This window comes from Urtica dioica, chromosome 12, assembly GCF_054948205.1.
Source record: "Urtica dioica subsp. dioica isolate 48M chromosome 12, U.dioica_male_clone48M_v1_H2, whole genome shotgun sequence".
Taxonomy (NCBI): Eukaryota; Viridiplantae; Streptophyta; class Magnoliopsida; order Rosales; family Urticaceae; genus Urtica; species Urtica dioica.
Window position 1 is genome coordinate 18,230,908 of NC_142767.1, and position 26,513 is coordinate 18,257,420.

General features: G+C 36.7%; 5 protein-coding genes across 5 annotated transcripts; 3 read left to right on the plus strand and 2 right to left on the minus strand.

Annotated features, from left to right (window-relative positions):
- The first annotated feature begins 2,273 nt into the window (after positions 1–2,273).
- LOC149379829 (protein DYAD-like) lies at positions 2,274–4,860 on the plus strand. The gene is made up of 7 exons (XM_089604196.1): positions 2,274–2,380; positions 2,536–2,906; positions 2,996–3,379; positions 3,478–3,531; positions 3,706–3,802; positions 3,900–3,983; positions 4,548–4,860. Exons 2-7 carry the CDS (start codon positions 2,647–2,649, stop codon positions 4,596–4,598), a joined length of 930 nt encoding a protein of 309 aa, XP_089460322.1. The 5' UTR covers positions 2,274–2,380; positions 2,536–2,646; the 3' UTR covers positions 4,599–4,860.
- Positions 4,861–10,456: 5,596 nt separating this feature from the next.
- LOC149379830 (Ankyrin repeat family protein) lies at positions 10,457–12,569 on the plus strand. Its single transcript, XM_089603590.1, has 2 exons — positions 10,457–11,038; positions 11,661–12,569. The coding sequence occupies exons 1-2, from the start codon at positions 10,457–10,459 to the stop codon at positions 12,423–12,425; spliced, it is 1,347 nt and encodes a 448-aa protein (XP_089459716.1). The 3' UTR covers positions 12,426–12,569.
- Positions 12,570–12,851: 282 nt separating this feature from the next.
- Positions 12,852–20,104, minus strand: SRS2 (P-loop containing nucleoside triphosphate hydrolases superfamily protein). The gene is made up of 29 exons (XM_089603730.1): positions 19,894–20,104; positions 19,066–19,747; positions 18,924–18,965; positions 18,630–18,793; positions 18,249–18,447; positions 18,061–18,117; positions 17,861–17,966; positions 17,652–17,785; positions 17,457–17,531; positions 17,190–17,315; positions 16,968–17,099; positions 16,778–16,861; positions 16,555–16,668; positions 16,330–16,430; positions 16,113–16,179; positions 15,898–15,948; positions 15,730–15,807; positions 15,150–15,356; positions 15,001–15,039; positions 14,851–14,922; positions 14,682–14,768; positions 14,557–14,613; positions 14,237–14,436; positions 14,037–14,130; positions 13,830–13,880; positions 13,659–13,721; positions 13,411–13,470; positions 13,196–13,258; positions 12,852–13,077 (listed from the first exon to the last, which is right to left on the minus strand). Exons 1-29 carry the CDS (start codon positions 20,061–20,063, stop codon positions 12,988–12,990), a joined length of 3,465 nt encoding a protein of 1,154 aa, XP_089459856.1. The 5' UTR covers positions 20,064–20,104; the 3' UTR covers positions 12,852–12,987.
- A 521-nt stretch (positions 20,105–20,625) lies between these two features.
- Positions 20,626–22,336, plus strand: LOC149379832 (U6 snRNA phosphodiesterase-like protein). Its single transcript, XM_089603109.1, has 6 exons — positions 20,626–20,877; positions 20,976–21,068; positions 21,177–21,426; positions 21,516–21,612; positions 21,698–21,763; positions 21,845–22,336. The coding sequence occupies exons 1-6, from the start codon at positions 20,724–20,726 to the stop codon at positions 22,043–22,045; spliced, it is 861 nt and encodes a 286-aa protein (XP_089459235.1). The 5' UTR covers positions 20,626–20,723; the 3' UTR covers positions 22,046–22,336.
- LOC149379833 (orange protein) lies at positions 22,235–25,178 on the minus strand. Its single transcript, XM_089603108.1, has 8 exons — positions 24,767–25,178; positions 24,127–24,241; positions 23,595–23,711; positions 23,380–23,466; positions 23,136–23,212; positions 22,835–22,962; positions 22,571–22,707; positions 22,235–22,468 (listed from the first exon to the last, which is right to left on the minus strand). The coding sequence occupies exons 1-8, from the start codon at positions 24,964–24,966 to the stop codon at positions 22,391–22,393; spliced, it is 939 nt and encodes a 312-aa protein (XP_089459234.1). The 5' UTR covers positions 24,967–25,178; the 3' UTR covers positions 22,235–22,390.
- Between the last annotated feature and the right edge of the window lie 1,335 nt (positions 25,179–26,513).

Here is a 26,513-nt window from a genome sequence, read left to right on the forward strand (position 1 = left end):
TCTCTTGTTTTACGTATGGGTTTTGCTCGTTGCGTGTTGGTGATGGATTTCGATGATGACAAGGTTGTTCTTCGTGGCTTCGTAGTCGATCTTCCACGAATCCTTGACTCTGACGGTACGGCTGGCCAAGCACGAACCTTGGTATCTGTTCCCCGTGTTGTGGCCATCGGAGATCTGCACGGCCTGGAGATCTGCGCATGAACAGAGAGAGGTGAGGGAAGATTTGATTTTTCTTTTTCTTAATTTGAAATTTATGGTAATTAATTAATGACGTTTAGTTTCCTTCCTCGAATAGCGCGAACAGTTATTAGGACCGAATTAATGTAATAATTTTTTAATTATTCTGCTTCAAAATGGGCGGGATATTTTTTAGGTCTGTTTGGTCTTTTAACTTCTTGTTAATTGATGGGTGTGCCTATTTACGGAAAATTAACTAAAGGTTGGCTAAAACCAAAACCTATATAACGGTGTGGTCTATATACCTATATAACCCTATTTTTTATTTTTAAGTAAACGTGAGCGAAATCACGGAGAATTTCATTAAACACTCTCACTTAAATGACGGAGACATACCATGGTTACACAGCACTATTTTGATCTCTTAGGACCTCACGCATGTCGCAATGAGGGACAATCCCATCCTAACGCACATCCGAGCCAACACTAAGAGCAAAACGAGCTAAACTATGGATCACGGTGTTACAAAATCTAGAAAGAAAAATAATATTAAATTTGGAAAAATATTACTTCCACGCCCTTCCATCGATTTCCACTGCTCGGACGAAAGTTCTTCCTTCCGCCGGCCATCAAAATCGGAGGGAATCCTTCTGTCGGCCATCAAAATCGGAGGGATACCTGACAACCGGAAGGAACCGGAATTCCGATGTCTTTCCGAACCGTGAACCCAAAAAATTAAAAATTAAAACACATAAAGAATGATTTTGCGGTCGCTTTGTTGAGCAGGTAACGGAAATGTTCCCCAAAAGAAAATCATCATTAATTTACGAGAATCGAGGGCAATATTGTGAACTCAAAAAAACCCATTGACAAAGGCCAACACGTGATCTCTCTACCCGTTGGATTTACTTGTCTCCCACAGATGTTTTCTTTGAAGCTTAGAGCATAGTCTTATAAGCACTGAAAACAAAATTTTGGTTATGTGTTTTGTTTCATTAACCGATAGTAGAAATTTGTTTTCAGATCTTTGTGATCAAATCAGATTTAATTGCCTATTTTATTAAGTTCGTATTCGCAATAGCAATGTTTTTTTTTTTGGGGTCCAATTTCGTCCAAAAAGACCTTTTTCAAGACTGTTGTTCTAAGAGCCTGATCTTTTTCAAGACTGCTCTTAACGACGTAGTAATTATCAGATCTTTTTTTTCCTGTATATATATGTTTAGATCAAAATCAAAGCAATGGAGCATGAAATCAGCGATGAATTAAAAGTAATTATGCTCTCTCACTACCATCTACTTTCTTAAGCAGACACAGATTAGAAATTATATGATAAAAGTCAGCGATGAATTAAAAGTAAGCTCTCATTACTATCTACTTTATTAAGCAGGCACAGGTTAGAAATATGATAAAAGTTTTTATAAAAAAAATAGAAGAGAATAATTAAACAAAAAGTATGGTAAAAAGAACTCTCTATCATAACTTCTATGAAGTATGAACCTCAATTTATTCCATGTAGTGTACGAGATGATGACCAAAAGGTTTCTTTTTTGTCTTTTGTAATTTGAGAGTACATTAAGAAAAAGAAAATTAAAAAAAAATTAGGTCACATATAACTATTAGCCAATATACAACATAATTTTCTATCATAATAAAAAAAAAACCTACATTATTTAATTTAAAAAAAATTACTTGTAAGGTATATGATATCAAATAGTGTGCTACTCATACCATCAGAATCATTGATTTAAAGAAGGATAATATTATGATCATTGCGTTTTGGCCTATCTGAATAAGTAGTGTTTGCACTCACACTAATAATTTAATTTTTTTCCCCAGGAGGCTATGATGACTTGGCAAAGAAAAAACAAAAAGCACAAAACCTTTGTTTGACCAGAGAATCACTGCCATCTTCCGCGGCGGTGCGTACAAATATACTATATACCTTTCTACACCCACAATTCTTAATTAGTTTTTGTCTTTTCGTTCAAAGTCGTATCTTGTATCGTAAAATAATAATAAAATAAAAAACAAACAAACAAATTTTCATTTTTATATATAGGGTGTCTAAGCCTTTCTTTTTCCCATATCCTATTCAGAGAGTGAAGAGCAACTAATTATAATTGGCTGTTTCTTTCTACGAATTGGACCCCTCAAAATTGCCTCCAAATCACCTGAGCAGCTCTATTCCATCCTAATCGTCAAGGTATAATAGTTTTCTTCCATCAAATCCTTTTTTTTATATATATTTAATTTCTGTGGGTTTTTGGACATTAATGGTACTTTATTATTTTCATTAATAATAGCCAACTTTATCTGTGTGCATCTATAGAGTAAACTCAGTGCCATGGGCTTTTGCAGGTGAACAACGAGGCTTCACACAGAGTTTCACTGAGGTTCCCAAGCTTCCATTCCCTGAGAGCCCACTTCAGCGACAGGTCACAGAGAAGAAAACTTCCTGATTTGGACGAGATGTACGTGACGGGTTCAGACACGGCGGCGAGGGTGCTTCGCCGGAGAATCCCGCCTCGTGAAATGGCGGAGACTGTTGAGCCTGTGATGACTCGTCGCTCCAGTAAGAGAAAGAAAAAACTTGAGACTAAAAACAACATTGATGATAAGCCAGGAAGCTCAAGAAGGCTAAAGCGTAAGAAAAGAAACCCATCTGAGAACGCTCGGAGTGGTAAGAAGACGGTCATCAAAAACTCCATTGAGAGATGGTCTGAGGCGAGGTGAGAGAAATGTCATTTTTTAATATATATTTTTACCGTTTAGCTGTTTTTTTTTTTAATAGCCTAATAAATGAGAATATGTTGTGAAGGTACAAGCTAGCTGAAGTTAACATGTTGAAGATCATGAAAGCAAAACAAGCCTTTTTTGGGAAGCCAATACTGAGGCCGGCGCTGAGAGCCGAGGCGAGGAAGCTCATCGGAGACACTGGTCTCCTCAACCATTTGCTGAAGCACATGGCCGGAAAGTTGGCTCCCGGCGGGGCCGAGCGGTTTCGCCGCCGCTACAACTCCGACGGATCGATGGAGTATTGGATTGAGAGCGCCGATTTGATGGATGTGAGAAAGCAAGCTGGGGTTGAAGACCCATATTGGACTCCTCCGTGTGGTTGGAAGCCCGGAGATAATCCCCTTCAACATCCTCAGTCTGCCAAAGAAATTGAGTCCCTGAAGAAACAGCTCGCCGATGTTCAAAGGTATGATGATTTTTTTTTTTACATATAATTGGTTCCTTTTTTTTGCTGTTGATAATGTACAACCTTTTTTCAATGGTTTTCTTTTTTTCTTTTTATAGAAATAGTCAGGAAAAAAATAAGATGTTCAGAGAAGAGATCACCAAGATGAAGAGGTGATATGACTATGGCATTTTGCATCTTTCTTTCTTTTTTTTTTTTTTTAATTATTATTTGGTATTAGACGCATTTTATGACAAACAAGTTTTTAATATATATATATATATATATTTCTTTTCGTTTGCTGTATTGATTTATCTTAATGCATTGAACATGTACGGTTTTTACAGGAGTGTGGAAGAACTTTCTTTCAACAACCGTGAGCATAATTTGGCTATGGTAATCAATGCGATTTTTGATCTGACGAGTGTGCAAAGTGACAATGAGGTGAGTGTAAACAAAAACCCATTATTTGGTACTGTACAAGCATGTCAGTCATAGAGTTTGGAATTTTTAGTTTTATTTTTTACATTTACTTTGGCAGCCTATCCAGAAGGAATTGATGGATTTTAAATCAAAGGTGGAAGAACTGTTTGTGGAATTTGCTGGGTGTTTAAATGCCATGAAGGTATAATAAAAATAATCCATAATATCTAGACTAGTCCTTTTATCTACATGCATGTTCAATTTGGATAGGTTATGGTTAAATTCATTGGTCAAATTATTACTTTTTTGTGCATGTCGGTAGTAATAAATTATTGTGAAAACTTTAGTACTACTAGTTTTTTCTGTGTATGAATTTGGTAGTGTCCATAAATAAAATTGTTTCAAACAGATATATTGGGGCCCTATAGTTCCTTGTGCCAATGATTGAGTTTTGTTTTTGAAGAGATTATGATAAGACAGCCATCGTAAATGATTTATATGTCTTATTTCAATATTGCATTTCTTTCTTCAATGTAATGTAAGTTGTAACCATGTGATGTGTACAATAATATATATATATATATATATATATATATATATATATATATATATATATATATTATTGATGGACTTATATTATTGATGCATATCAGCTAGCTAGAAGATGGACTTATATTATTGATGCATATATATATGTGTGTGTGATCTTCTTAGTATAACAAGAGGTTAACTAATTTTTTTTTATATATATATATATATTTCACAGGGCGATAGGGAAAGTGAAGAAGCTGAAGGAGAAGAAAAATTAGCTAGCTAGCTAGAAGATGGACTTATATTATTGATGCATATTATATTGATGAATATCTTAAGTTATATAGTTTTACTTTTCTATCTCGAAGATGTGGGATAGATATAGATCCCAGAAATTTTTGATACATTGGGTTATTATTTAGGGGAGTTGGGAATTGTGGTATTTGAATATCTAAAGTTATATATAGTTTTACTTTTCTATCTTAATATTTACAAAAACCTTATATGGATTATAGTTTATTGAAATTTTTTTAATTTAGATTAAAATTAATTGATTATAGTTTTAATTTATAATGTCGATATTTGATGAAAAATTAAAAATTGTATTTTTTAAATGAATTTTAAAAAAAATCAGTATCTAATCTGTAAATCAAAAGTTATTTCTGAAAAAAGACAGGATAAATTTTATAATTTTAAATATTGATGGGCCGGGTAATTCTCTGAGTTTCCATTAATTAAGAAAAGTCCTATTTTAACTAAAATTACTTATTTTTAAGATTAATTAGGGTCGTCTAAAGCTAAGAAAAGTGTGAATACAAATTAAAGAAAAAAAAAATAGTAACAATGAAGTTTACTACGATTCCTACTATAAGTTACAAATTACAATCCTAATCCGACTTCCATAAAAAATTGACAGACCTAATTCTAGTCGACTTATACAAAAAACTGAATAATATAATAATATATCATGTAAATATTAATGGGCTTTCCTGTAACGATAAGTCGGATTTATTTTTAAAACTTAAGGTTGTATTATGCTATATGCCTATATATAGGAGTAACACCAAGTCCATATCATTCATTCAACAAATAGAGAGACATAGAAGAAAGATTGAGAGAAATACCAAAAATATTACGATCACTTTCTTCGACAAAATATGGCCACCACCAAAACCGGCTTCTTCATCTTCGTCGCTATTCTCTTTTCTTCCATCTTCGCTTCTGCGATATCGAGACCGGTTTCAGTGACAGGCTCTTCGTGCGATTCAAGTCGCTATCCACGACTGTTGTGTCGCTCGCTCTTGGCCTCTGAGAACTACTTCTCCGAGAGACAGGACCACCATCACCGCCACCACCACCACCACCACCACCACAGCCATCGCCGCCCACCGCCAGAACCAGCACCTGCCACGTCATCCTCTCCAAATCAGCCGAGCCCACGTGGCTTCCCAACTCCCCCGCCACCGCCGCCGGAGACCAGAAGCTCCGTGCCAGACACGGCCGAGGGAAGGCACTCGTTGACTGACGTGATCAAGGTATACATATATACCATATAGTGTGTATATACGTGTTTTATACTTTACTTTAATAAGATGTTCATATACTCCGGATTTAAGAAGTTAGACTTTAAAGTACGTTTGCGTGAGTTAATTTGATATTTGATAAAAGTTAGTAACCAAATTTAACTAACCTAGTGATCGATAATGCACTAATTAACTAACTAGTGTACCAAAAGGAGAAAAATATAACGAATTTTGGTGACCAAATACTTTTACAGTGAAGTCTAATTACTTAGCCAGTTAATAGTTTAAATGTTTAATAATATCGACTTTTTTATTTTATTTTAACGCATATGTATTAATTAATTTTTCAAATTATAAGGGTTTGAGAAAATCAGCGAATTGCGTTCCGAAAGCAACGTGTTCAAGATTGCATCTTCCGGGATTGCTCGGGGATGGAATTCTTGTGGGAGACGCTTTGATTGTCACCAAAGACGGCACCGGAGATTTCTTCACTATCGCAGACGCTGTCGATGCCGTGCCCGAAAATATAAAGGCGGGAGATGGGTATTTCGTAATTTACGTGAAGAGAGGAGTGTACGAAGAATATGTAAGAATTTCTAGGTACAAGACCAACATATTACTGCTTGGCGACGGAATCAACCAAACTATCATCACCGGAAACCGCAGCGCCGCCGGCGGATGGACTGCCTATCATTCTGCCACTTTTGGTAACTCCACTTCACCATATGTCAATAGTCTACTAGAATTTGGTTTATTTTAATTAATTTTACTTAGAAAGCTAGCTAAATGATCACTATTTCAAACGTCAATAATTATGCATATGTGTTCAATTAAAAAGAATGACTTTTATTTTATCAATTTATCAAAAGACCATTATTCATATACTTAAATTAATTATCCGTTATTGTTAGGTGAATGAGTAGTATACCGAAAATATAAGCAACTTTATTTTCCTCTTAATTACAATACTATAGTATATACACGACTTTAAATTATGCATCAAAACTCACGTAGGTAGATAAAGTTGCGTCCTCGCCCGCCGCCCAATCAGAGGAGGGCACGTGGTGGTGACCGCGCAGGGCCGCGAGAGTGGGGGAAAGGGCGGCGCCACGTCGTTCCACAACTGCACGGTGGACGCGGCGGAGGCGGGAGTGGGGCCCGCGTTCCTGGGGCGGCCGTGGAAGCCGTACGCGCGCGTGGTGTTCATGAAGTCGTACTTGGGGGAGATGGTGGACCCCGCGGGGTGGAGAGAGATGGAGGGAAACGGCACCGATGACGTGTACTACGGGGAGTACGGCAACTACGGCCCCGGCTCCAACACCACCCATAGAGTGACGTGGCCAGGCGTGAGGAAGAAACTGAGCGATTCCGAGGCCGGACTGTTTACCGTCTACAATCTCACCCACGGTGGCGCTTGGCTGCCACGCACCGCAATTCCTTTCTCTCTAGGGATAGAACCTCTAATTTGATCGACTTCAATGGATAGGCATGTCATGCACAAATATTATTTACAGAATAGATTTTATTACAAAATTATTTTTTAAGAAATATTCTTTGGCCAGTGATTTGTATTGATAAATCAAATGAGCAAACATGCATGGAGAGTGTAAAACTTACATTCAAATTTAATCCACCTCGATTAAATTTAATTCAGCCTAGATTAATCTTACTTTGGCTAGTTTACTTATAGTTGACAAACTATAGCTATTTTGCAAAAACTTAAGTTTTATTTGACTATATAGCGGCTTGATCCAAAAAAATATTATGGATTTAGGCTTCGAGACTGAAGTCCAGCCAATCTGACAATTCATCGAGGCAGGATTAAAAGTCGCAGTACTCTCAATTGGGTATTTTGCTATACCTAATGAAACTATGGATATTTTGCAAAAGTCATAGTTTGAATTAGCTACTTCATACCATTTTTCCTATTTTTTTAAAGGCACGAAGTCCTACCCCAACATGTATAAAAGTCCACCGTTCTATAAAAATAAAAAAATAAAATAAAATAAAATAAGTAAATCTATGCAAAGCTCACATATTAGTTATCACAAACGAAGCGACACAATTCTTCCAAACATACACACCGAGAAAGCAAACAAACGGCAAAATTTAGAGAAGCTTCAAGTAAACAATTATCTATACTCTGAAAACGAAAAACTACACACACAATAATTTCTTGCCATTGGGAAGTGCCTTTTTTTTCTGAAGATTGGTCGTTGTTGTACAGTTTATATTAAGAGGTTTCAAGTTTATATTTGCGGGTATTTTACCCATCTCTAATAGAAAGCTCTATGAGTTTTTTCTTTAATTTTTTTTATATATAACTAATGCTTTTTCACAAGAAAATGATCTCATTCCAAGTATTATTCCTTTTCTTTACACATTATTTGTTCGAAGGTTATACAAACTAGAAAGTACTATCTCAATTCTCAGTGCACTTATATAATTAATCCAGTTATTAATTATTCACATCACACACGGTCACTTTATGATGTGAAAATTACCTTAAACAGCGTTGGTGTAGCCTCATGGTTACCTTGACGACAATACCTTCTCCGAGCTTTAACACCTAATGAAAAGAATTGATGCCACACATATATACGTACACATGTAACACATCCAATAAATAATCATAAATATATAGTAGATAGGTAAAAATCCATCACATCATCATAATCTATCCATATAGCATCCAAAATACAATAATCACCAAACCGAAATTCAAGCACTCAAAAAGTTCCATGCACCAAATAAAGAAAACATTAGAAAAGGTCCACAGATTCTAAAACACAACACTAAGCACAAAGTCTATAACTAAAGTCTTCCAAAAAATATAATAATAATAATAATAATAATAATAAATAAATAAAAATAAAAATTGAATCATATGAATCATATCTTCTCTAGGACAGCGAGTCGACCAATGGCGGGGTTGGGAGTTCAGCTCGTGGGTTTAGAGAGTTACTTGGAGAGAAAGTTTGATATTTAAGGGAATGCCTCTTGTCTCCCATTTTTTTCATTTCGTTATTATCTCAAAAGCACAGTAAATTTACAATACTACCCCCATAATCTTGAGAGGATTGTGTTTCCCGCTCTTTTCCGAAAAACAAAAGAGGAAATGAAACTTTGTCCTACTCTTCCTCTCTCCTTCTTTTAGAGAAACTATATCTACGAGAAAAGACAGAAGCCCAAAACTTCCGAGGCCCGAGCCCAAATGGAGTAATTATTACAGTTGATTTGATTGGAATAATCTGTTTTGTTATAACAAAAGTGTATTTCTAATTCTATTTAAAATATGTTCAAGATTTGAGCTCAAACCAAAATGGCTATGTAAATTGCTTTGCTGTAGCGAAGTTGTGGATTTGACATATTAATAATAACCTGTTCTGATATTGATTTTGAAAACTGTTTAAGATATTTAAATTTTATTGCCAGAATATGCAATGATATCAATATTACACGTTTTGAAATATTACAATATGAGCCCCAAGACCAAGAGTTTAATATAGGTCTTCTTCTGTGTGTACATGATTTCACTATGTATGTTATATAATCATGCTATATTAAAAAAAATGTATTAATAAAGCCACATATAGCAACCCAACCTTCATTTTTATATGAATGATAAAAAAAAAAAAAAAAGATTAAAATATCAAACAAGATCTAAATTACTTGTAGTAAATCAAATGATGTTTCCTTGATGGAGCAAATTTTGAAAGAGGAATTTCAAAACATGAAAGGTCAGGGTGAACATTGTGGTGATTTGAAGTTGAAGCAGAAATACTTGAAGAGGATATACATACTTGAAAGTTATGTAGCTAATTAGCTATTGTAAAACCTGTGATTTTAGCATGTTCGATACCTCCCATGTTTGATCGTTCATGTTTTTGGCAAAGCATTATGATCTTGGGACATTATCGAGCAGTATTTAATGAAGAGACTTGTAATTAAGAAGCGTGGTTGGTAATTTATGAATGAGAAATGTTGTAGCGATAACACATTCTTAAAAAAAAAGTGGTAAATTAGCTTGGACTCTTAGAGCATGGAAAATGTCAATGTTTTGTTGGGGAGTTGTAATACAACTTGTTTGATATTTTTATTTTTTTGCTATAAAAGATGTGTTTCATAAAACTGAAATTGCTTCCAACACCATTGGAGGGATCTCCCAGATATTAAAGCAACCAGAGAGAGAGAGAGAGAGAGAGAGAGAGAGAGAGAGATTTTTAATTAATAAATAATGTATTAATGTAATACGTTGAGTTCTCTTTGGTCTAACTACGAATACATCACCATTTTTAACGTGGCAACCAAAAGCAGCAAATTTGCTAAGAAAATGTCAACAAAACAACATGTAAACATGAATCTGAAAATATCCAACAAAAGTCGAAGTTCAGACGCAACAAAATAAGATAAACAATTCATTACACAAAAATAAATTAATTACATATCCCTCCCAAGGTCAACAAAGATCATTTAAAATTATATCCATTAATCAAATTGGTTAAGTATGGTAATCCGAATGCCTGAAAAGCAAATCAGGTTTGATTATCGATCTCAAAGTTCATTTCATAAGAACTCCCAAAACCAACAATCAAATAAAAACCTCATAATACTAATGATTATGGACCAAAGTCTCTTAGAGGCTTCCCAAACAGGAAACACCCAACTGTTACACCATTTGCTCGCAAACGACCCGATGATCCTCCACAGAGTCTCACTCTCCTCCGCCGAGAATCCCTTACACGTGGCCTCCATGGCCGGCCACGTCAACTTCGCCGCCGAGATTCTGAGGCTGATGCCGGACTTCGCGGCGCAGATCAACGAGGAAGGGTTCAGTCCCATGCACATGGCGTCGGCGAACGGCCACGTGGCGATAGTCAGAGAGCTGGCGAGGGTTGACCGGAGACTCTCCCGGATTCCGGCCGCCGGGAGAAGCAAGTGGACGCCGCTTCACTTCGCCGCCGGGAGAGGGTGGCCGGAGGTGGTCGGAGAGATTCTGTCGGCGTGTCCGGAGAGCATCGATGACGTCACGGCGGAGGGAGAGAGCGCCGTCCACGTGGCGGTGAAGAACGGGCAGCTGGAGAGCGTGGGTGTTATGCTGACGTGGATGAGAGAGAGGAACGTGGACGAGATGGTGTTGAGCATGAGAGATGAGCTTGGGAATTCCGTTCTTCACCTTGCCACGTGGAAGAAAAATCGGCAGGCAAGTACTTTACGTTGGTTTGACTTTGACTTTAACTTTTACTTAATGAAGGTCTAAAATGCAACTGGAAAAAAAAAAAAAAAGTTATATTTCAATTCCAATAGTGAATTGTAATTCAATCAGAGTATTAAAATAGTTCTGGGATTAGCAAAGTGTTTTGTACTATATTTTGTTTCACATTTAAAATTAATTTTCCGGTTTTGAATCCAAATTCGTCTACTACTAAAATATCATATTGTTTGTGGGGGAAGATTAGAATTAGATATTAATAAGAGGGAAAAAAAAACAAGATATATAAAGAAAAATTTCAATAGCTTACAATAGAAGTGCAATATTTCTTTTAGACTTTTACTAATGTATGGAAATCACAAAATTTAGCCCAATAAGTATTAAATTGACAATTGATTTTGAGATTGATTTTGAGATTGAACCTATGATACTTTCACCGTGAGTGTTGCACTTTTGAATTATTTACGATAAGATTATTTGTCCAGCTTCCGAGTTTGATCAAAATCTCAAAGACATAATTGACTCGGAACTAAATTAAAGAGTCCCAAGACTAGTGTAGGCTAGGGAAAAAAAAAAAAAAAAAAAAAAACTCTCTCAAGTCTCAACTCAACAGGTATTGGAATGGCTACTGGAAAACGAGAAAACAGCGCGAGCCATAATAAACAGCAAAAACAAGAGCGGTCTAACGCCTCTGGAGACACTCCTCCTTTTCCCGAGCGAGGCCGGCGACAGAGAGATCGAATCCCTCCTCCGCCGTGCCGGAGCTCCCTCGCCGCCCAATAACGCCGCCGAACCGGCCATGTCGTCATCATTGAAGAATAACGACAATCTGTCAACGGACACGGCAGACGAGCTGGTCGAGTATTTCAAGTTCAAGAAGGAGCGAGACACGCCAAGCGACGCCCGAACCGCTCTCCTAGTCATGGCCGTCCTCGTCGCCACCGCCACATTTCAGGTCGGAGTCAACCCCCCCAGCGGAGTCTGGCAAGACAGTGATATCAACGGTAACAAAACCTCGAATTTGCCGCCACATTTGGCCGGGAAGTCGATTCTCGGCTCGTATAGCTCCTCGACCTATCTAGTGTTTGTGATCTTCAACTCTATGGGGCTTTCGGTCTCGCTCTACATGCTCGCGATTCTCACCACTGATTTTCCGATGAGGTTGGAGTTTCAGATCTGTATTCTTGCGCTCTACGTCACCTACTTCACGGGGTTAGGGTTCATGGCGCCCGAGGGTAATTCCCAAGTTTTCGTGGCTGTTTTCTCGGCGATTGTGCCTGCAACGATATCCATCGTGATTAGGCTGCTCCGACGGATTTTGAGGTCGCTCCGATGGGTTGTTAAGCTGCTCTGCGATTCTGTCTTTTCTAAGCGCTGAAAGAATTTATATTTGGAACTTATAATTGTATGGTATATATAGAAGAACCAATTCTTAGATAAATAAATATCTTATTCTTCATGTATCTACCTTCAAGGTGGTCTTAAGGGTTATAATAAGAGGGTGAGGAAATCTATTAATCTTATGGTCGTTTGTTGTACTATGTATAATACATAAATATTTACCGAGTATATAATCAATCTGATTAAAAAATATATTTCATTTCTAGTACTTTTTATTTTTAGTTTTTTTCAGCACTATTATGAATGTACTCATTTTTTTTCCCAAACCAGTACTCGTATATTTCATTTCGAAACAAAATATATATGAATGTACACAATCATGTGAAAAAAAATAACATTTATGATATTATAAATTAAATAAATAAAAGTTTGAAAAAGAAGGCAAAATTGATGTTATGGTAAATGCGCCGCCTGTAAATTGAAATAGGCTATAGGTAAAAATGTACAGAGATACATTCTTATGCTTCAATAAATAAAGGACAAACAATATTTACAAAATAGGTTTATTACAAAATTGTGTTTAAGAAATGCCTGGCCAATCACAATGATTTGTATTGCTCAATCAAATGGGAAGCATGGAGACGTGACGTGGGAGCCACAGTGCAACCCAAACTTTGGAGATAAGAGATCTGTTAATTAGTTGACACGTAAAATATTAAGGACAACAAGTTACATATGTGATAATTTTTTGTATATATATAGCTCAGAATCTGAGGCAATAATGCCCACAAACAACAGTGGTTTTACCTGTTTGGCTGTTGCTGCCGATGATCCCATTGATTTCTCGATCCTCAACTTCTGGAAATGTTCCTGCAAGAAAATCAATGGTTACCAAAACAAATACGTCATTTGCCAAAGAAAGATAGAGACGAGAGAGGATAGAACAGAAGATGTAAACTTTATGCTCAATACAGACTGAACTAACTTTCAAGTAGGCGAAAGGTCTTGAAATGAATACCAACCTGTTTTTCTCTCATCAAATAAGCACGCTTTTCGGCAGGGATTTTGGCCCATCTCAAAACCTGCATATAAATATTTTAGATAATGACTTCGGAAACAAAGAGTTAGCAAGTATCCAAAGAAAAAGATGGTAAGTCGAGAAACGGCCTGGAATTTAATTCTCACTGTCCAACATGTTGAGATGGTCCCATAACTGCCAGTATTCATAATCGTAAAAGGCATTAATAATGTTAAATGCAACGATACTTACATGTTCCGAAAATTGAAACGCTTCATCAGATTTCAGGTGCGACTTCAGCGTGCGCAAGACATCCTGATAAGGATTTGAATACAAGTCATGTGATGATTCAAAGAGGTAGCAAAAAAGGATTTGAGAGAGAAATGTATTTACAGCTTTAAGACATATGAAAGTGCATAAGACCTTGTGTTTGGTGTTTTTGGCTCGTAGGCGCTCATCAATTACAAAGCCAACCTGCAAGGGTGTTGTAGAAAAGATCGAGGTTGTAAGAGATTTGTTCAGATGAGCACTGAATGTACAAACATGGATTTATACAGAATCCCAGTCTACTATATCTAGTTGACTTGTGTTTAAAACAAAATAAATTTTAAGTATAAGAAATATGTTAACCTTGTCAAGCAACCTCTTGGGGTCTTGAAATGCTTGTTTCTTAGCCCATTGATGAAATACGTGCGATACGACTGATCTCTCCTCAACGTCGAATCTGTATTCATTGAGGAGAATATCAGTCTAAAAATTACTCTGAAAATACCCGAAACAAAGTACTCAATGCCACATAAAATTTAGTTCATTAGGATTTTGAGAACCACCTTTTTAAGAAAGTATTTCCACTGCTTAATTCCATTAGCTCCATGGCATCAACTTCACCTTCATTTGCAAAGTTTTCAACCAAATCTTCTGGGTTGATATCTTCTTCAGAAGATTGGGCTGGAACAAAGCGATTGATTTTGTTCTCACTAGAAGTTTTCAAGCCCTCATTTTTTTCATGTAGATCTTCACTCAGTTGTCCCTGTGTTAACAATTCCAAGAGTTTTCAGGATACGAATAAAATAAGCCAAAAATTATAACTCAATATACTTCGTTACATTTAGGCTCAAAAATAGTACAAAGACAGGAAGAGACAACACACCTGAATTTCTTGTAGATGTGCTGGAATTTCTTTAAGAAACCTGGACGGCCTAAGCATCTAAGAGAGAAATATTCAGTGAAAGAGCAACAGTAGCTTTACTTGCGAGATATACTCAAATGACTGACCTGGAAGTTGGAGTCCATTGAAACATAAAGAATGAAAAGTTTCTTCCGAGCACGTGTCATTGCAACATAAAATAATCGACGTTCTTCCTATGAAAATGAGAAATGAAACGACACTGAGTAATTCTCAAAGACAAGAGTAGAAAATAAACAATTCTATAAGCATGCTCACCTCAACCGAAGCCCCACTTTCCTTCAATACGCCATTGAACTCATGTAGTAAAGGAATTTCGGATTCATTCGCCTGTTTCACAGACAATCATAAATGCAAGTCATGTTTCTATCAAGAAAAGAAAACAACAATGCATTTTTTTTCATTCACCTTAACTATGAACACAACATCCCATTCCAAACCCTTTGACTGCATTGTTGAAGAAAAAAGTATGAGATTCTCGAGTGTCATTGGGCCATTGAAAAAAACATACACAGATAGAAGAATAGGTGATTGTGTGCAACCGAAAAGATAACAACCTGATGAATAGTAGTTAATGTTACAGAATTTGAATTATCCTCTTTTCGAGAACGAAAATTTTCACTCTCGCGCTGAGATATATGGTCAACAAAAGCAGTAATTACATTAAGACACCCTTTCTCACATGTTTCTTCTTTCTCCCCTTCTGCAGCAAGACATCTAGTACTTAAGAATTCAGACACGTCATCCAAAAGGAATTGAAGAACCTGTGCAAAAAAAGATTATACAATACGCAATGAATCTGAAGCTCTTAAGAGGATAAAAAACCGAGATTATGCATTTCTAAATGTTAGCATGTAAAGACAACTAGAAATGTGTTACAGACAACATAAACTTATCATGGGATTAAAAGAAGAATACATGGCATGTGTTACATCTGGGACCAATTGCAAACCAACCATCTTTTGGAAAACCAAAGTAATTAAATTTTAAATGCCTTTTTTACTTTTATTCCAAAACAAATCTCAATATGGCTCGCCTCTCTTCATATGTATGCCAAAACAAATATATTTCCAATAGCAGACAATAATTTTAAACTGATTATAAGGTCTAGATAGACGGGTGAATGTCAACACATACGGATCTGATGTCATTCTCTTCATTCAAATATTTTCCTCCATCGACGTCAATGACTGCACGCTGCTCGAGAAGATACCTCTGACAATTGCGAATTATCAATAGAATAAACTTCAATGAAAAAAAATAATGAGTTTGTGGTTTGTATATATCTTAAGACAATAGACAAACCTGAGGGATCATGTTTGCCACTGAGGTAATGACAGCCGAAATTGATTGTTCCTGTAAAGCATTGACAAGTAAGATTTCATGAGAATTGACAATACAAGATAAAATCATTGCATTCTTGCTCACTCATTTCACTCAAGAACCTAAAGCTGAGAAATTAGTGACAGTTTGTGTAATAAGTAACATCAGATAGAAAGCTATTCTATTAAAAGGGTTACCCTCTGAATTAGCTTTGAGATCATCTCCAACGTCGACAAGACCTTGCGCCCTTGAGTGAGCTGACTTCTAATTTTTCAACAAGGATAAATCAGTACATGTAGCAAATAGATCTGTATGATGCCATTGAGCATACCAAAAAAACGTAATGAAATGAATGAATGTTATAGCTATAAAGTAACAAACTGCTCTGTAGAAGAATGTTCCATTGAAGCGAACCTTTTGAATGTACCAGAAACCTTTGCACTGAAGATGTCGCGAGCAGCTGAAATAAAGCTGCATTTTCTAACAGTAGAAACTTTCTCAATATGCTCAATTACCTGATATACACAAATCCAATCTTTAGCACAGTATAGGAGGTGTACATGTCTTCAGAAAAAATAGTTGACTGTTGAGTATTTGCGAAACTAAAAAAAATTTGTATAAAAACACATTAATGAGTACCCTCTTTTTTTCCTCTTTCTCAGAGAGAAGTAAAGCCTTGAAGACTCGACGATATGATCCGTCGTCACAACCTGGAAATGTTGTTCTAAGCATAGAAATTATGGCCATGACTACCTATCAAACAGTAATTTAGCATGAGACTGAATAAATATACTAGCTTTTAGGCCCCGCAAATAATTAGCACATATTCAAGGTAAACTTTGATGTGAAATTTGTTTGATACCTTTTTTCTGTAGAAGGCTACACCATGAGTATTGAATGGTATTTTCCTGTCTCGGAAGGTTGATTGAAAGACTTTTCCTGATACCTAAAGTGCAAGGGAAAGTGGTGGCTTGACATGGACTTGTCTTTTTGTCTCAAAGAAAAAAGATTCATGATATTTAAGTACAAACATTGCGATATGGAATATTGACCTGCCTCCGATAAAGAATAGCTATGTTTCCATAGGAACGTTTAGACGAAAGATCAATTGTCACAGCTTCTAAAATCTTGTCAATGACAAAAGCACACTGTGCATCCTCGCTGTGACATTCTTTGATGATTATCTACATTTAGTAAGGGCAAATGTGAGCTACTAATTAAAAAAAGGAACACTGAATCAAAATTGCGAAACTAAATAAGCAATGTAGAAAAACCTTCGATCCAGAAGAATTATCAGTGTCAACATTCTTTAAGCGGCAACGCTTCATATTGTTTTGAATAACAGAAGACGCAGCTTCTACAATATGGCGAGTGGACCTGTAGTTTTTATTCAGTTTAATCTGCGGAATACAGACGCTTCAAATGTTCAAATTTAACCTCTCTCAAGTTGTATAAAATATTAAAAAATGGTAGGAAGATACTGTGCACGTTCAGAACTGAAATAAACATGTTATAATGAGCATATTTACAGACACACGAACCTCTCTATGGCTTGGAAAATCTTTACGGAAGGAATTGAATCCAGATGTATCAGCTCCGTTGAAACTAAAGATGGACTGCAGAATGATGAACATCATTTAATTTCACTTAGTAGAACAAAAGGGAAAAACACAAAGTCAAGAATGCAATATCAAGGCCATTGAAGAACAATAACATAAAACTGGAATAGAACATGCCTGGTCATCATCGCCCACGATAGTGATGTGGTTATGTGACGCAATTATCTTCAAAAGGCTGTATTGCATGGTACTAGTGTCTTGAAACTCGTCAATTACAATTGCTTTCCAAGAATCTTGGCATTCTTTGAGAACTGGCCGGGAAATATCAAATGAAGTCAAAACATAATTTATGCAAGAAATTTTTGGTAATAGGGGGATATATATACCTTCAGGATAATCGGTGAGCAATTTCACAGAGCAACTAATCATGTCATGGTAGTCCAAGGCATTACAAGTTCTCAAGATATCGTTATAGTTCCCAAGAATTGTAGCCTTTTTAAGAAAACAACCCTTATCAATGATTGCACGAATATAAAAAAAAAAATATATAAAAAACAAAAAAATATATTAGAAACAGCATATGTACCCCAGTTTCATCACCCATTTTAGAGCAGTCTTCAACAGTCCTTCCGGATGCTTTAGCCTGAAATATTGAAGGACACTCATGTCAACAAGCGATTATTCTGCATCAATGAGAAACAATCGATACGAGATTTAACTACCAGAAAAACAAACTAACACAGACCACATTATAACAGATGAAAAATTACTAACACGGGCCACAAACTGCTGCCATTTCTTTGACATGTCCTTAAAATGCTCGGGTGAGGTTACACCATGAGACTCTTCGCCGGACTTCTTTGAGTCGATCATTTTGTTACTCTTTTCATTTTCAAGCAATCGCACCGCCTCTATGACTGCCCTTCTCTGCTGCCCATGCCCGTATATCAAGAATTCCGACGTGCGACCAAGTCTAGGATATGCAACCACATATTATCAAGGGGAAAAATTGATGCCAAAACTGTTAAAAGGTTGGAAAATTCTAATTGATTCCCACATAGACACGGATACCAAAAGATAAATAAGCGAAAAAATAGCTAGTTGCCTACGAGATTAGTATTTGCTTAACAACATCAAAAATTCAGAAGCGCATACTTTTCTGCATGGGATCGACAGAGCTGCAAGGAAAACGAATGAAACGTGCTGATAGTAAGTTCCTTAGCTATTGCTTTCCCAGCCACCTTTGCGATCCGCTCTCTCATCTCAGCAACTGCTGCCGTGGTGAAAGTCATGGCCAAAATATTTGACGGACTTATTTCCTGTCATATTTTGAAACAAAAGTACTTGGTTACGATAAATAAAGTAGAAAGCTAATATGAACACATAGATGAACGATATCACTATAGAAAGACTACAAATTCATGATCAGAACAAAAAAGAAGTATATACCTCATGAAGAAGCATGAGAACTCGCCCAACCATTGTCGAAGTCTGACAAGTTTAACACAACAAAAATCAATAACATTTAAAAAATAAATAAAAAAATAAAAATGTCTGAATAGAATGAAAAAAAAAAACGAGAGGATATGACCTTTCCACTTCCGGGGCCGGCAACAATCATCAAAGGTGCTGATATATCACAGCAAGCAGCTTCGCGTTGCCTCTCATTTAAAGACAACATGTATTTCGAAAACCCTTCTGTCATTCTCCCGATTTTTAAACTCTGTGAATCTTGCAACCCTTCTGCTATAAGTTCCTCTCTGTTCCCGAAAGCCGATGCTGCTTCGTTACCCATCTCTTCACCTTCCTTCGGCAAAATCTCTGGAACTTCATTATCGTGGCCAATCCCAATAACTGAATTCACATCTTCTTCAACCAAAGCTCGTTTATCTGTCAATTTCTTCTCGCACAGAGCATCGATCTCTTCCAATACCAAATCATCAAAATCGTCGTCACTATCGCGGTTCTCCTGGTTATTCAACCCACTAATAATACCTGATAAAGAATCCGACACTCTAGAAAATTCCGGCGGCTTCACAGGAGTTACAAACGAATCAAACCCTGATACACATTTCAAAGTAACATCTGTGATTCCACTACGAGTAACACCGTCGGAAATCAGACCACCAAGTCCAACACCACACTGTTTGTCACATTGTCGTGGTTTGAGTTTGGCAACCGAAAGAGGCGTATTCACGGGAATCTCGGAGAGAGGAACTCTATCGATTCCCTTAAACCTAATCGGTGTCTCGATTCCATTCTCATCCGAAGCTCTACAACAGCAATTCACAAAAAAAATCATGAAAACAAAACCAACGAAACCAGAAACGAAAAGGAAAAATAAAGTGCGATAATCCTACTAACGAAGTCTAAAAACCTCATATCCCGAGAGAGATAGAGAAAGAGTTTGGATCGTTACTTGTTGGGAAGAAGGAAGGGCAGAGGTGAAACGGCGTCGCAACGAGGGCGTTTCCGAGAAAGAAGAGCTTCGGCGGTTTTTAAGTTGCGTTCAATACGGGCTCGTTGCTCGGCGGAGAGATTTCCTCCGCTGTTGCTGAGCATTTGGGGGTTTCGCCGATCAGCCGACATGTCTCACACAGACGAGCGAGCTCTCTCAGCGGAAAAAATTCCCTCGCAAGTTTCCAGAGATTGTGGATTTGAATATATTTGGGCCTTCTCTCACCAAGTTAATTGGGCTTTACTCCAGTTTCCAAAAAAAAAAAGAGATTCTCTAATATACCAAATTTTTTAACTTAATTCTCCAAGTATTGACAAAAAAATTTGTCCGGAAGTTTTTTTTTACTGTATTTTTTTTTTTTTTTTACAGTTTCTATACTCTTCTTACTATTAGTAGTTTCATTTACTTTTTCCAAATTTACATATTTATTTAGTAATTATATTTTTTTTATAAATCATTTAATATTTATTTAGAATGAGGGTTTATGGTTAAAACTACCTAATTAAAACCAAGTATTGAGAAAAGTTTTTGGTAGTTGATGATCTTAATATGAGTACAAATAAATTCGCTTTTGAAAAAATTATCCAAAGAGAAATCTTGGTGAGCATTTCAACTTTTATCTCTTAAATCAAGCTGTAATCTTTTTAATTTTATAAATACGGATTATTTTCTATGGGTGTCCTAAGCTGTAACGGGAATCTGTGTCTGTCTCTGTCTAATTATTTGTGTAATATCCCAACTTCTCGATAATAATTACAGAACGTGGTGTCGCGAGAAAGGAGACTTTACTAATGGATGCTTTGATGGCCTCTTACGGCGGCGAATCGTCGGACGAATCAGACACCGAGTCCTCAACTAAGCCTCCCCAACAAGAATCAAGTTCCGATCTTCCACTTCCTCTTCCTCCACCTCCAATCTCGCTCCTCAACCCTCCGAATTCCCTCGGTAAATCACTCTTCTTTGCGACTTCAAACACTTTATGATAAACGAAGCATGGCGTGTTCTAGTTTGCACACCAAGTGTTTGATGTTATGTCTGTGAAGGCTCTCCGGACTATTATCTCGCCGGCCAGCCCAGCAGGGTCAGGAATTTTCCTCACATCGAAGGGAACTACGCATTACACGTCTATATCCCAGGTGGGTATTATTCGTAATCCATGTTTTATTTTCTTCTGCTCATCGCATTGAAATTTGAATTAGGAACTTGACGCTCTTGTGAACCAATGTGGTTTGTATGTATAATAGTGTATATACCACCGGGGCCGAAGAAGGAGATGGCTATGTTCCTGAAGAGAGTCTCTCGTTCGGTGCCCGGTCTTCACGTGGTCAACGCCGATGTCCCTCTCGATGCTCTGTGCAGAGATGTTGACCGGCTCGAACACGTGGCTTTGGGGCGGGAATTCCACGTAAGCCTGGGCAGAACCGTCCCGATCCGGGTTCTCCAGATTGATTCCGTCATTACAATGCTCCGTCAGAAGCTTCAGCGTCACAAACAGTTTGATTCGATTGCATATTAATTATTATTTTTTATATATATATTTAGTCGAGTAATTCACTTGGTTCTTCAATGCCTGTTTGACTCAGGTTTTGGATTGACTTTAGCAAGTGGGAAATTTTTGTCAACGATGATCACACACGGACGTTTCTTGCGATGGAAGTCACCGCCGCCGGATTGGCTGAGGTATTCATTTACTTTGCTTGGAACAAATTCCAGTACTAAATATATATGTATATGAACTTGGCTTTTCGATTTTGATGAGTTTCAGATAAGAAGTCAGATTCAAGCTGTGAATGAGGTTTATAGGCTTCACAATCTCCCTGAGTTTTACATGGTTGGCTTTTATCTGTCTTTGTCTTTGACCATTTCTCATGAACTTGACTGAGTCTGAGTACTACCACATTTCTTTTCACAGGATCCGAGGCCTCACATATCTGTAGCTTGGGCAGCAGATGACGTCAGCAATGTATTGAAGAATGGAGTTCAAGTAGAAAGGAGAATCATGGTTGGGGATTCATTGCAGAGACCAAAGTCTCTATTCTCTTGTAAATTCGGTGGCATTGAGTGTAAGATTGGTAATAAAACATACAAGATTTGTACAGTTTCAGAGAAATGAAGAGGCTTTTTTTTTTTAAACCACTAGTGACAGCTTTTGGGGAGAATTGGGAGATTAATTATGTATTTCTTCTTCTTCTAGAATTTGTCAAAGGCCTTGATTGGTTGGTCTTCGTAACATTCATCAAGCTTAGGAGCTTACATAGTTCCCTCAGTAACGCAAATATATACCACGGTACTCACAAAGTGATCTTCTGAGGGCTAAACAACAATCCTATATAATAAAACAGAGCAATTCGGATCCAGTCGTTTTTTTATGTACAGAATTTCCTTAAAACTATGTCATGGAAGACCAACACGCCTCAAAAATGGACTTTTTATACACGCACGAGCTTAAAGCTGAGGCTTAATCAAATGGATCGATTCGTGGGTCGTGCTCACTCGCCATTGCCATTCCGGTACAAAGACATGTCGGACACATAACCTGTCGAAACCAAAGCAAACAGATATAATTTGGCTAAAACATCAGGAAAAGAGGTATCTAGAATAGTAACATTGTTAAAGCCGGATTTTCAAGTGTTCAAACCTTTCCAGCTCCTGAGCAATTCGAACATCTTTCGGTTTTAGGTTTTGATCGATGACGGCTTTCACCGCTCACTGAGGACACTGGTTCAATGAGGGCAATGGATCCTGTGGTCGAGCAACGAGCACAAGCAAGATATCCTAAAACAGTTTGGAGTATGAGAAGTAAACCAAATTAATAACAATAGTAATAATAATAATTGGTAAACAAATTCTGAAACAGCATACAAAAACTCAACGGTTAACTGAAAGCTATATTATTCGTTACCAGTTCCAAGACAGTATTTGCATCTTTTATGCTCCTGCTGTTTCACGTTGTTAATTTCGACAACCATTAAAGCCGATATTACCCCAACTGCCCCTCCCGAGAACGATGCTACTATAGGATCGACCTGACTGCGGATCGAAAGAGTACCGCGTGAACAAACGAATGTGATAGTGTGTGTTTACGTATATTTTTTAGGGACTGTATCCATGCATTTCCAAACTTCTTTAGTTGGCTATAGTATTTTTTTTTCTTCGGAAAATCATATGATTTAATAAACATGATTCCAATCAATCGAAATTACCTCAACTGCATAGGTAGATGCATGCTACGTATAAAGTCCGGGTAAGACGTGCCTCCTAGTCCCAGCTTAAGCTCTAACTGAAAAACAAAACCAAAACGGAACTTCTAGAGAAAAGAAACTGAAACTATACCTTACACTAACCATTTCCAATGTCTCTCTCTCAAGTATTGCTGTAAATTGAATGAATTGGTTGATTAACAAGAAAAACATAGCATCCAAGGATACGAAATCGCAAATAACTTACAGTTGGTGCAATAAGACCTCCGAAAAGCATAAAACCGGCAATCAGAGAAAAGCATGTAGCATAATACACTCTCAGGTTAGCTGAGGTCTGCAAGCAACAATTATTTGTTGTGAGATTAGCTTTATTCAAAATCTATAAAAGAAGTGAGAAAGTATTCTTCTTTTTTTTGAAAATGAGGAGCTGGAAATATATGTAAAAGGAAATAGGTAGCTTACCAAAGGAGGCAAGAATGGAATGAATGATGGAAAATCAGGAAGCTCACTTTCTCTCTCGTCCTTCGTAATTCCAAGCTCGGCATTTTTTATTCTCTGTTGTATTCTCAGCCTTCGAACCTATGTATTGAGTGAATAGCTCAGTTTAAATATACTGGGAGGCTACCCTCTGCGGTCAATACTCAATACACGTAAAAAAAACTAATTCACTTTTTATATGCTCAAATTGTTTTTTTTCCGTAGTGACTTTCACTTCCCAAATGCAAAGGAGGACTTTTGAGCATCATGGATAATATGGTACGAAACATCTTTAATCAATGGGTGAGAAATAAGGTACGTCAATGCGGAACTTAAAAACACCAATGACAAAGTTTGTTAAACTAACTTTCACAGAGCTCTATGAATCAATAATCCCAAACTAATTGGGGGTTGTTGACATTTGACATTATATTGTTTTAGCTTCTTACTAAGTGTCATCATTCAATTTTTATTTGTCTGTTCGTATTAAAGTTTTTTACTAATCTGACTAGCTTACCTCTTCCATATGCAAGAAAATCTTGTTCCGTCGGCTTCGAATATTCTCCTTAATTTCTTGAAGCTCCATATTGGCAAAATCTTGCACGGTCTCGGGTCCTTCTATGATACAGAACCTGTAGTAGGGGAAAATATATTCAAGAAAGCAACAGTCTCAAAAAGCCCGAAATCAAACATTTCAAAAACTCAAAAGCTTATTATAATACTAAATCAAAAGAACATGCAACATAAAATCAACAAAATTCCGATCAAAGCTTCGACATTTTTAAGTGCCATATCCAAACTCTAACAATAGAAACAAAAATCAATACACATAGTCTTTCAGTCGGTCCAAAAGGTATTTCAGAGTTTTGACATTCAACTGCCTCATCAAAACTATATAAATACAAACAGAAATCAACATATGTAGTCTTTCAAGTTTCAACATTCCACGACAATGAACATGCATAACCAATTAAAAAGGTATATTTCAATCTTTGGACATTTAACCGCCAAATCAAAACTATACAGTAACAAACAACAAAATATCACTTGATTCACCAAGTAATCGCAATGAAAGTTATGATTCTCGTCAAATCTATTGCCTAACTAAGCTAACATCAATTCCAAACGCAAAGAACCACGCAATATATATACACTACCCGGCGGCGTTTTTATCGGCGGATTCGGAGTCGATAGCAGGAGCGAAAGAAGATGAATCGGGGTCGGAAGCCATGGATCGCCATCTGGAGCCAAATCTGAGGTTGGAATAAGCGAATCTAGAGCCCGACTTATGGCAATCGCATGGACGAAATCGATTCACAGGCTGCGAAAACGTCAGAGCTCGACCGAGACATATCATCTCTCTCAATTCCTTTTTTTTTCTGGAACCTAAAATGTCTCTCTCACTCTGACTCTGATTTTGAAGAAGCGCAAGAAAGAGACAAACTACCTTGTTGTGGTAATTATAAGGGTTCTCTCCTCTGTTTCTCTGCTGCTCTCAGGATCAACAAATTCGGTAAGAGTGAGAGAGAGGTAATGGAATTCTCTCTATTATTTATTAGAAGCGATGGAGGGAAATGAGTGGAGAGCCACCTGGCAGGTCCGATGCTGATTAGATATTTCTCAGTCACGCTCAAAAGTCCAATACATAGTTTAAGTGGATATAGTGGCGTCGTTGGAGTCCAAACATTTTATCAGTAAGTCCAAAACACAATATCCAAAACATTGTTATTTTTTTTCCCTTACAAGTTACAACACAATGTTTCTTCTGACTTCCCTAGTCTTTGTTTCAATACCAATGATATGGCGAGTATTTTATTTATCAAAAATTAAAATTTAATTAATAAAAAGCCATTTTAAACTTTTTAAAAAAAATTATCTTGAATTCGTTTTTTTTTTTATCATACACTTTTTTATCTTTATCTCTTTTAATTTTTGTTTTTATGTCCAATTCAAAAATAATGATTTGAAACTAATACTATATTTTAAACAATAAACGTTTCAAAACCTGTTGAAAATCCGTTTTCGGTTAGTTTTCTATTCATAGTAATAATGTTTGACCGATAAAAATGAGATGGAGATGGACTAGCATTTTTTTCAAGCACAAGGAAAACCATATGGTCCGTACCCCAAGCCCTTTTATTAGACCCAACATAAAACCAAGTCTTCGACAATCGATGATGACCGGAACCGGGCTTAAATATGGCCTAAACCCAACTTATAAAAAGCTCAACTTTAAATTAAACCCTTTAAAAAGTTTATCATCAACACGTATTTTTATTAACCATAATTTAATTACAACAAATTTAGATCAATAGTAATAAATCTTCATTTAAGTGTGAACATATTTTTTTACGTAAAAACATTTTTTGCATATAAAATATAAAACATATTATTTCATTTTAAAATGTTTGGGCTCCGGGCTTTTTAAAAGGTTCGGATCTCCCCGGACTAAAGGGCTTATACGCATGCCTATATAGGATCATTCAACGGGTTCGCTTCGGTTGTCCTAAAGAAAAGAGATTATACTACAAATAGGATATTCGTAATAATTATTGGACCAAAATCCAATAAGTCTATTTTAATATAAAAATATGAATACTCATTTTGTGTATTTACATTTTTAACCATTTTTTGTCTCTTTCCTCATTCATCTCACTTCATTCTCTCCATCATTTGCCATGCCTGAAATATATTGTCGGTCTTCGCCAAATATAAATTACAATCATCGACGACTCTTCGACAATCCATTTGTCGTCGTCATCATCATTGTTATGAGGGAATTTTTCTTTCCTTAAAATCATGGCGGGTCAACCAAAAAATAGAAGAACTCGACACGTCCGACCCAATAGACGAAACAGAAAGTCCAAAAACTCGTCGAAAAGCTTAAGCACGGTCAAGGACCGG

Excerpts from the sequence above, each read along its gene's own strand:
- LOC149379829 (XM_089604196.1), top strand. The coding sequence starts at position 2,647 with ATGTACGTGACGGGTTCAGACACGGCGGCGAGGGTGCTTCGCCGGAGA. Across the intron at positions 3,532-3,705 it reads GAGATCACCAAGATGAAGAG|GAGTGTGGAAGAACTTTCTT; the intron begins GTGATATGACTA and ends CGGTTTTTACAG. Across the intron at positions 3,803-3,899 it reads GTGTGCAAAGTGACAATGAG|CCTATCCAGAAGGAATTGAT; the intron begins GTGAGTGTAAAC and ends TTACTTTGGCAG.
- LOC149379830 (XM_089603590.1), top strand. The coding sequence starts at position 10,457 with ATGGACCAAAGTCTCTTAGAGGCTTCCCAAACAGGAAACACCCAACTG. Across the intron at positions 11,039-11,660 it reads CGTGGAAGAAAAATCGGCAG|GTATTGGAATGGCTACTGGA; the intron begins GCAAGTACTTTA and ends TCAACTCAACAG.
- SRS2 (XM_089603730.1), bottom strand. The coding sequence starts at position 20,063 with ATGTCGGCTGATCGGCGAAACCCCCAAATGCTCAGCAACAGCGGAGGA. Across the intron at positions 18,118-18,248 it reads GGCAGCAGTTTGTGGCCCGT|GCTAAAGCATCCGGAAGGAC; the intron begins GTTAGTAATTTT and ends TCAATATTTCAG. Across the intron at positions 14,437-14,556 it reads CACATCTACAAGAAATTCAG|GGACAACTGAGTGAAGATCT; the intron begins GTGTGTTGTCTC and ends TTGTTAACACAG.
- LOC149379832 (XM_089603109.1), top strand. The coding sequence starts at position 20,724 with ATGGATGCTTTGATGGCCTCTTACGGCGGCGAATCGTCGGACGAATCA. Across the intron at positions 20,878-20,975 it reads CAACCCTCCGAATTCCCTCG|GCTCTCCGGACTATTATCTC; the intron begins GTAAATCACTCT and ends ATGTCTGTGAAG. Across the intron at positions 21,069-21,176 it reads ATTACACGTCTATATCCCAG|TGTATATACCACCGGGGCCG; the intron begins GTGGGTATTATT and ends TATGTATAATAG.
- LOC149379833 (XM_089603108.1), bottom strand. The coding sequence starts at position 24,966 with ATGATATGTCTCGGTCGAGCTCTGACGTTTTCGCAGCCTGTGAATCGA. Across the intron at positions 23,467-23,594 it reads TTCCATTCTTGCCTCCTTTG|ACCTCAGCTAACCTGAGAGT; the intron begins GTAAGCTACCTA and ends TGTTGCTTGCAG. Across the intron at positions 22,469-22,570 it reads ATTGCTCAGGAGCTGGAAAG|GTTATGTGTCCGACATGTCT; the intron begins GTTTGAACACTT and ends TGGTTTCGACAG.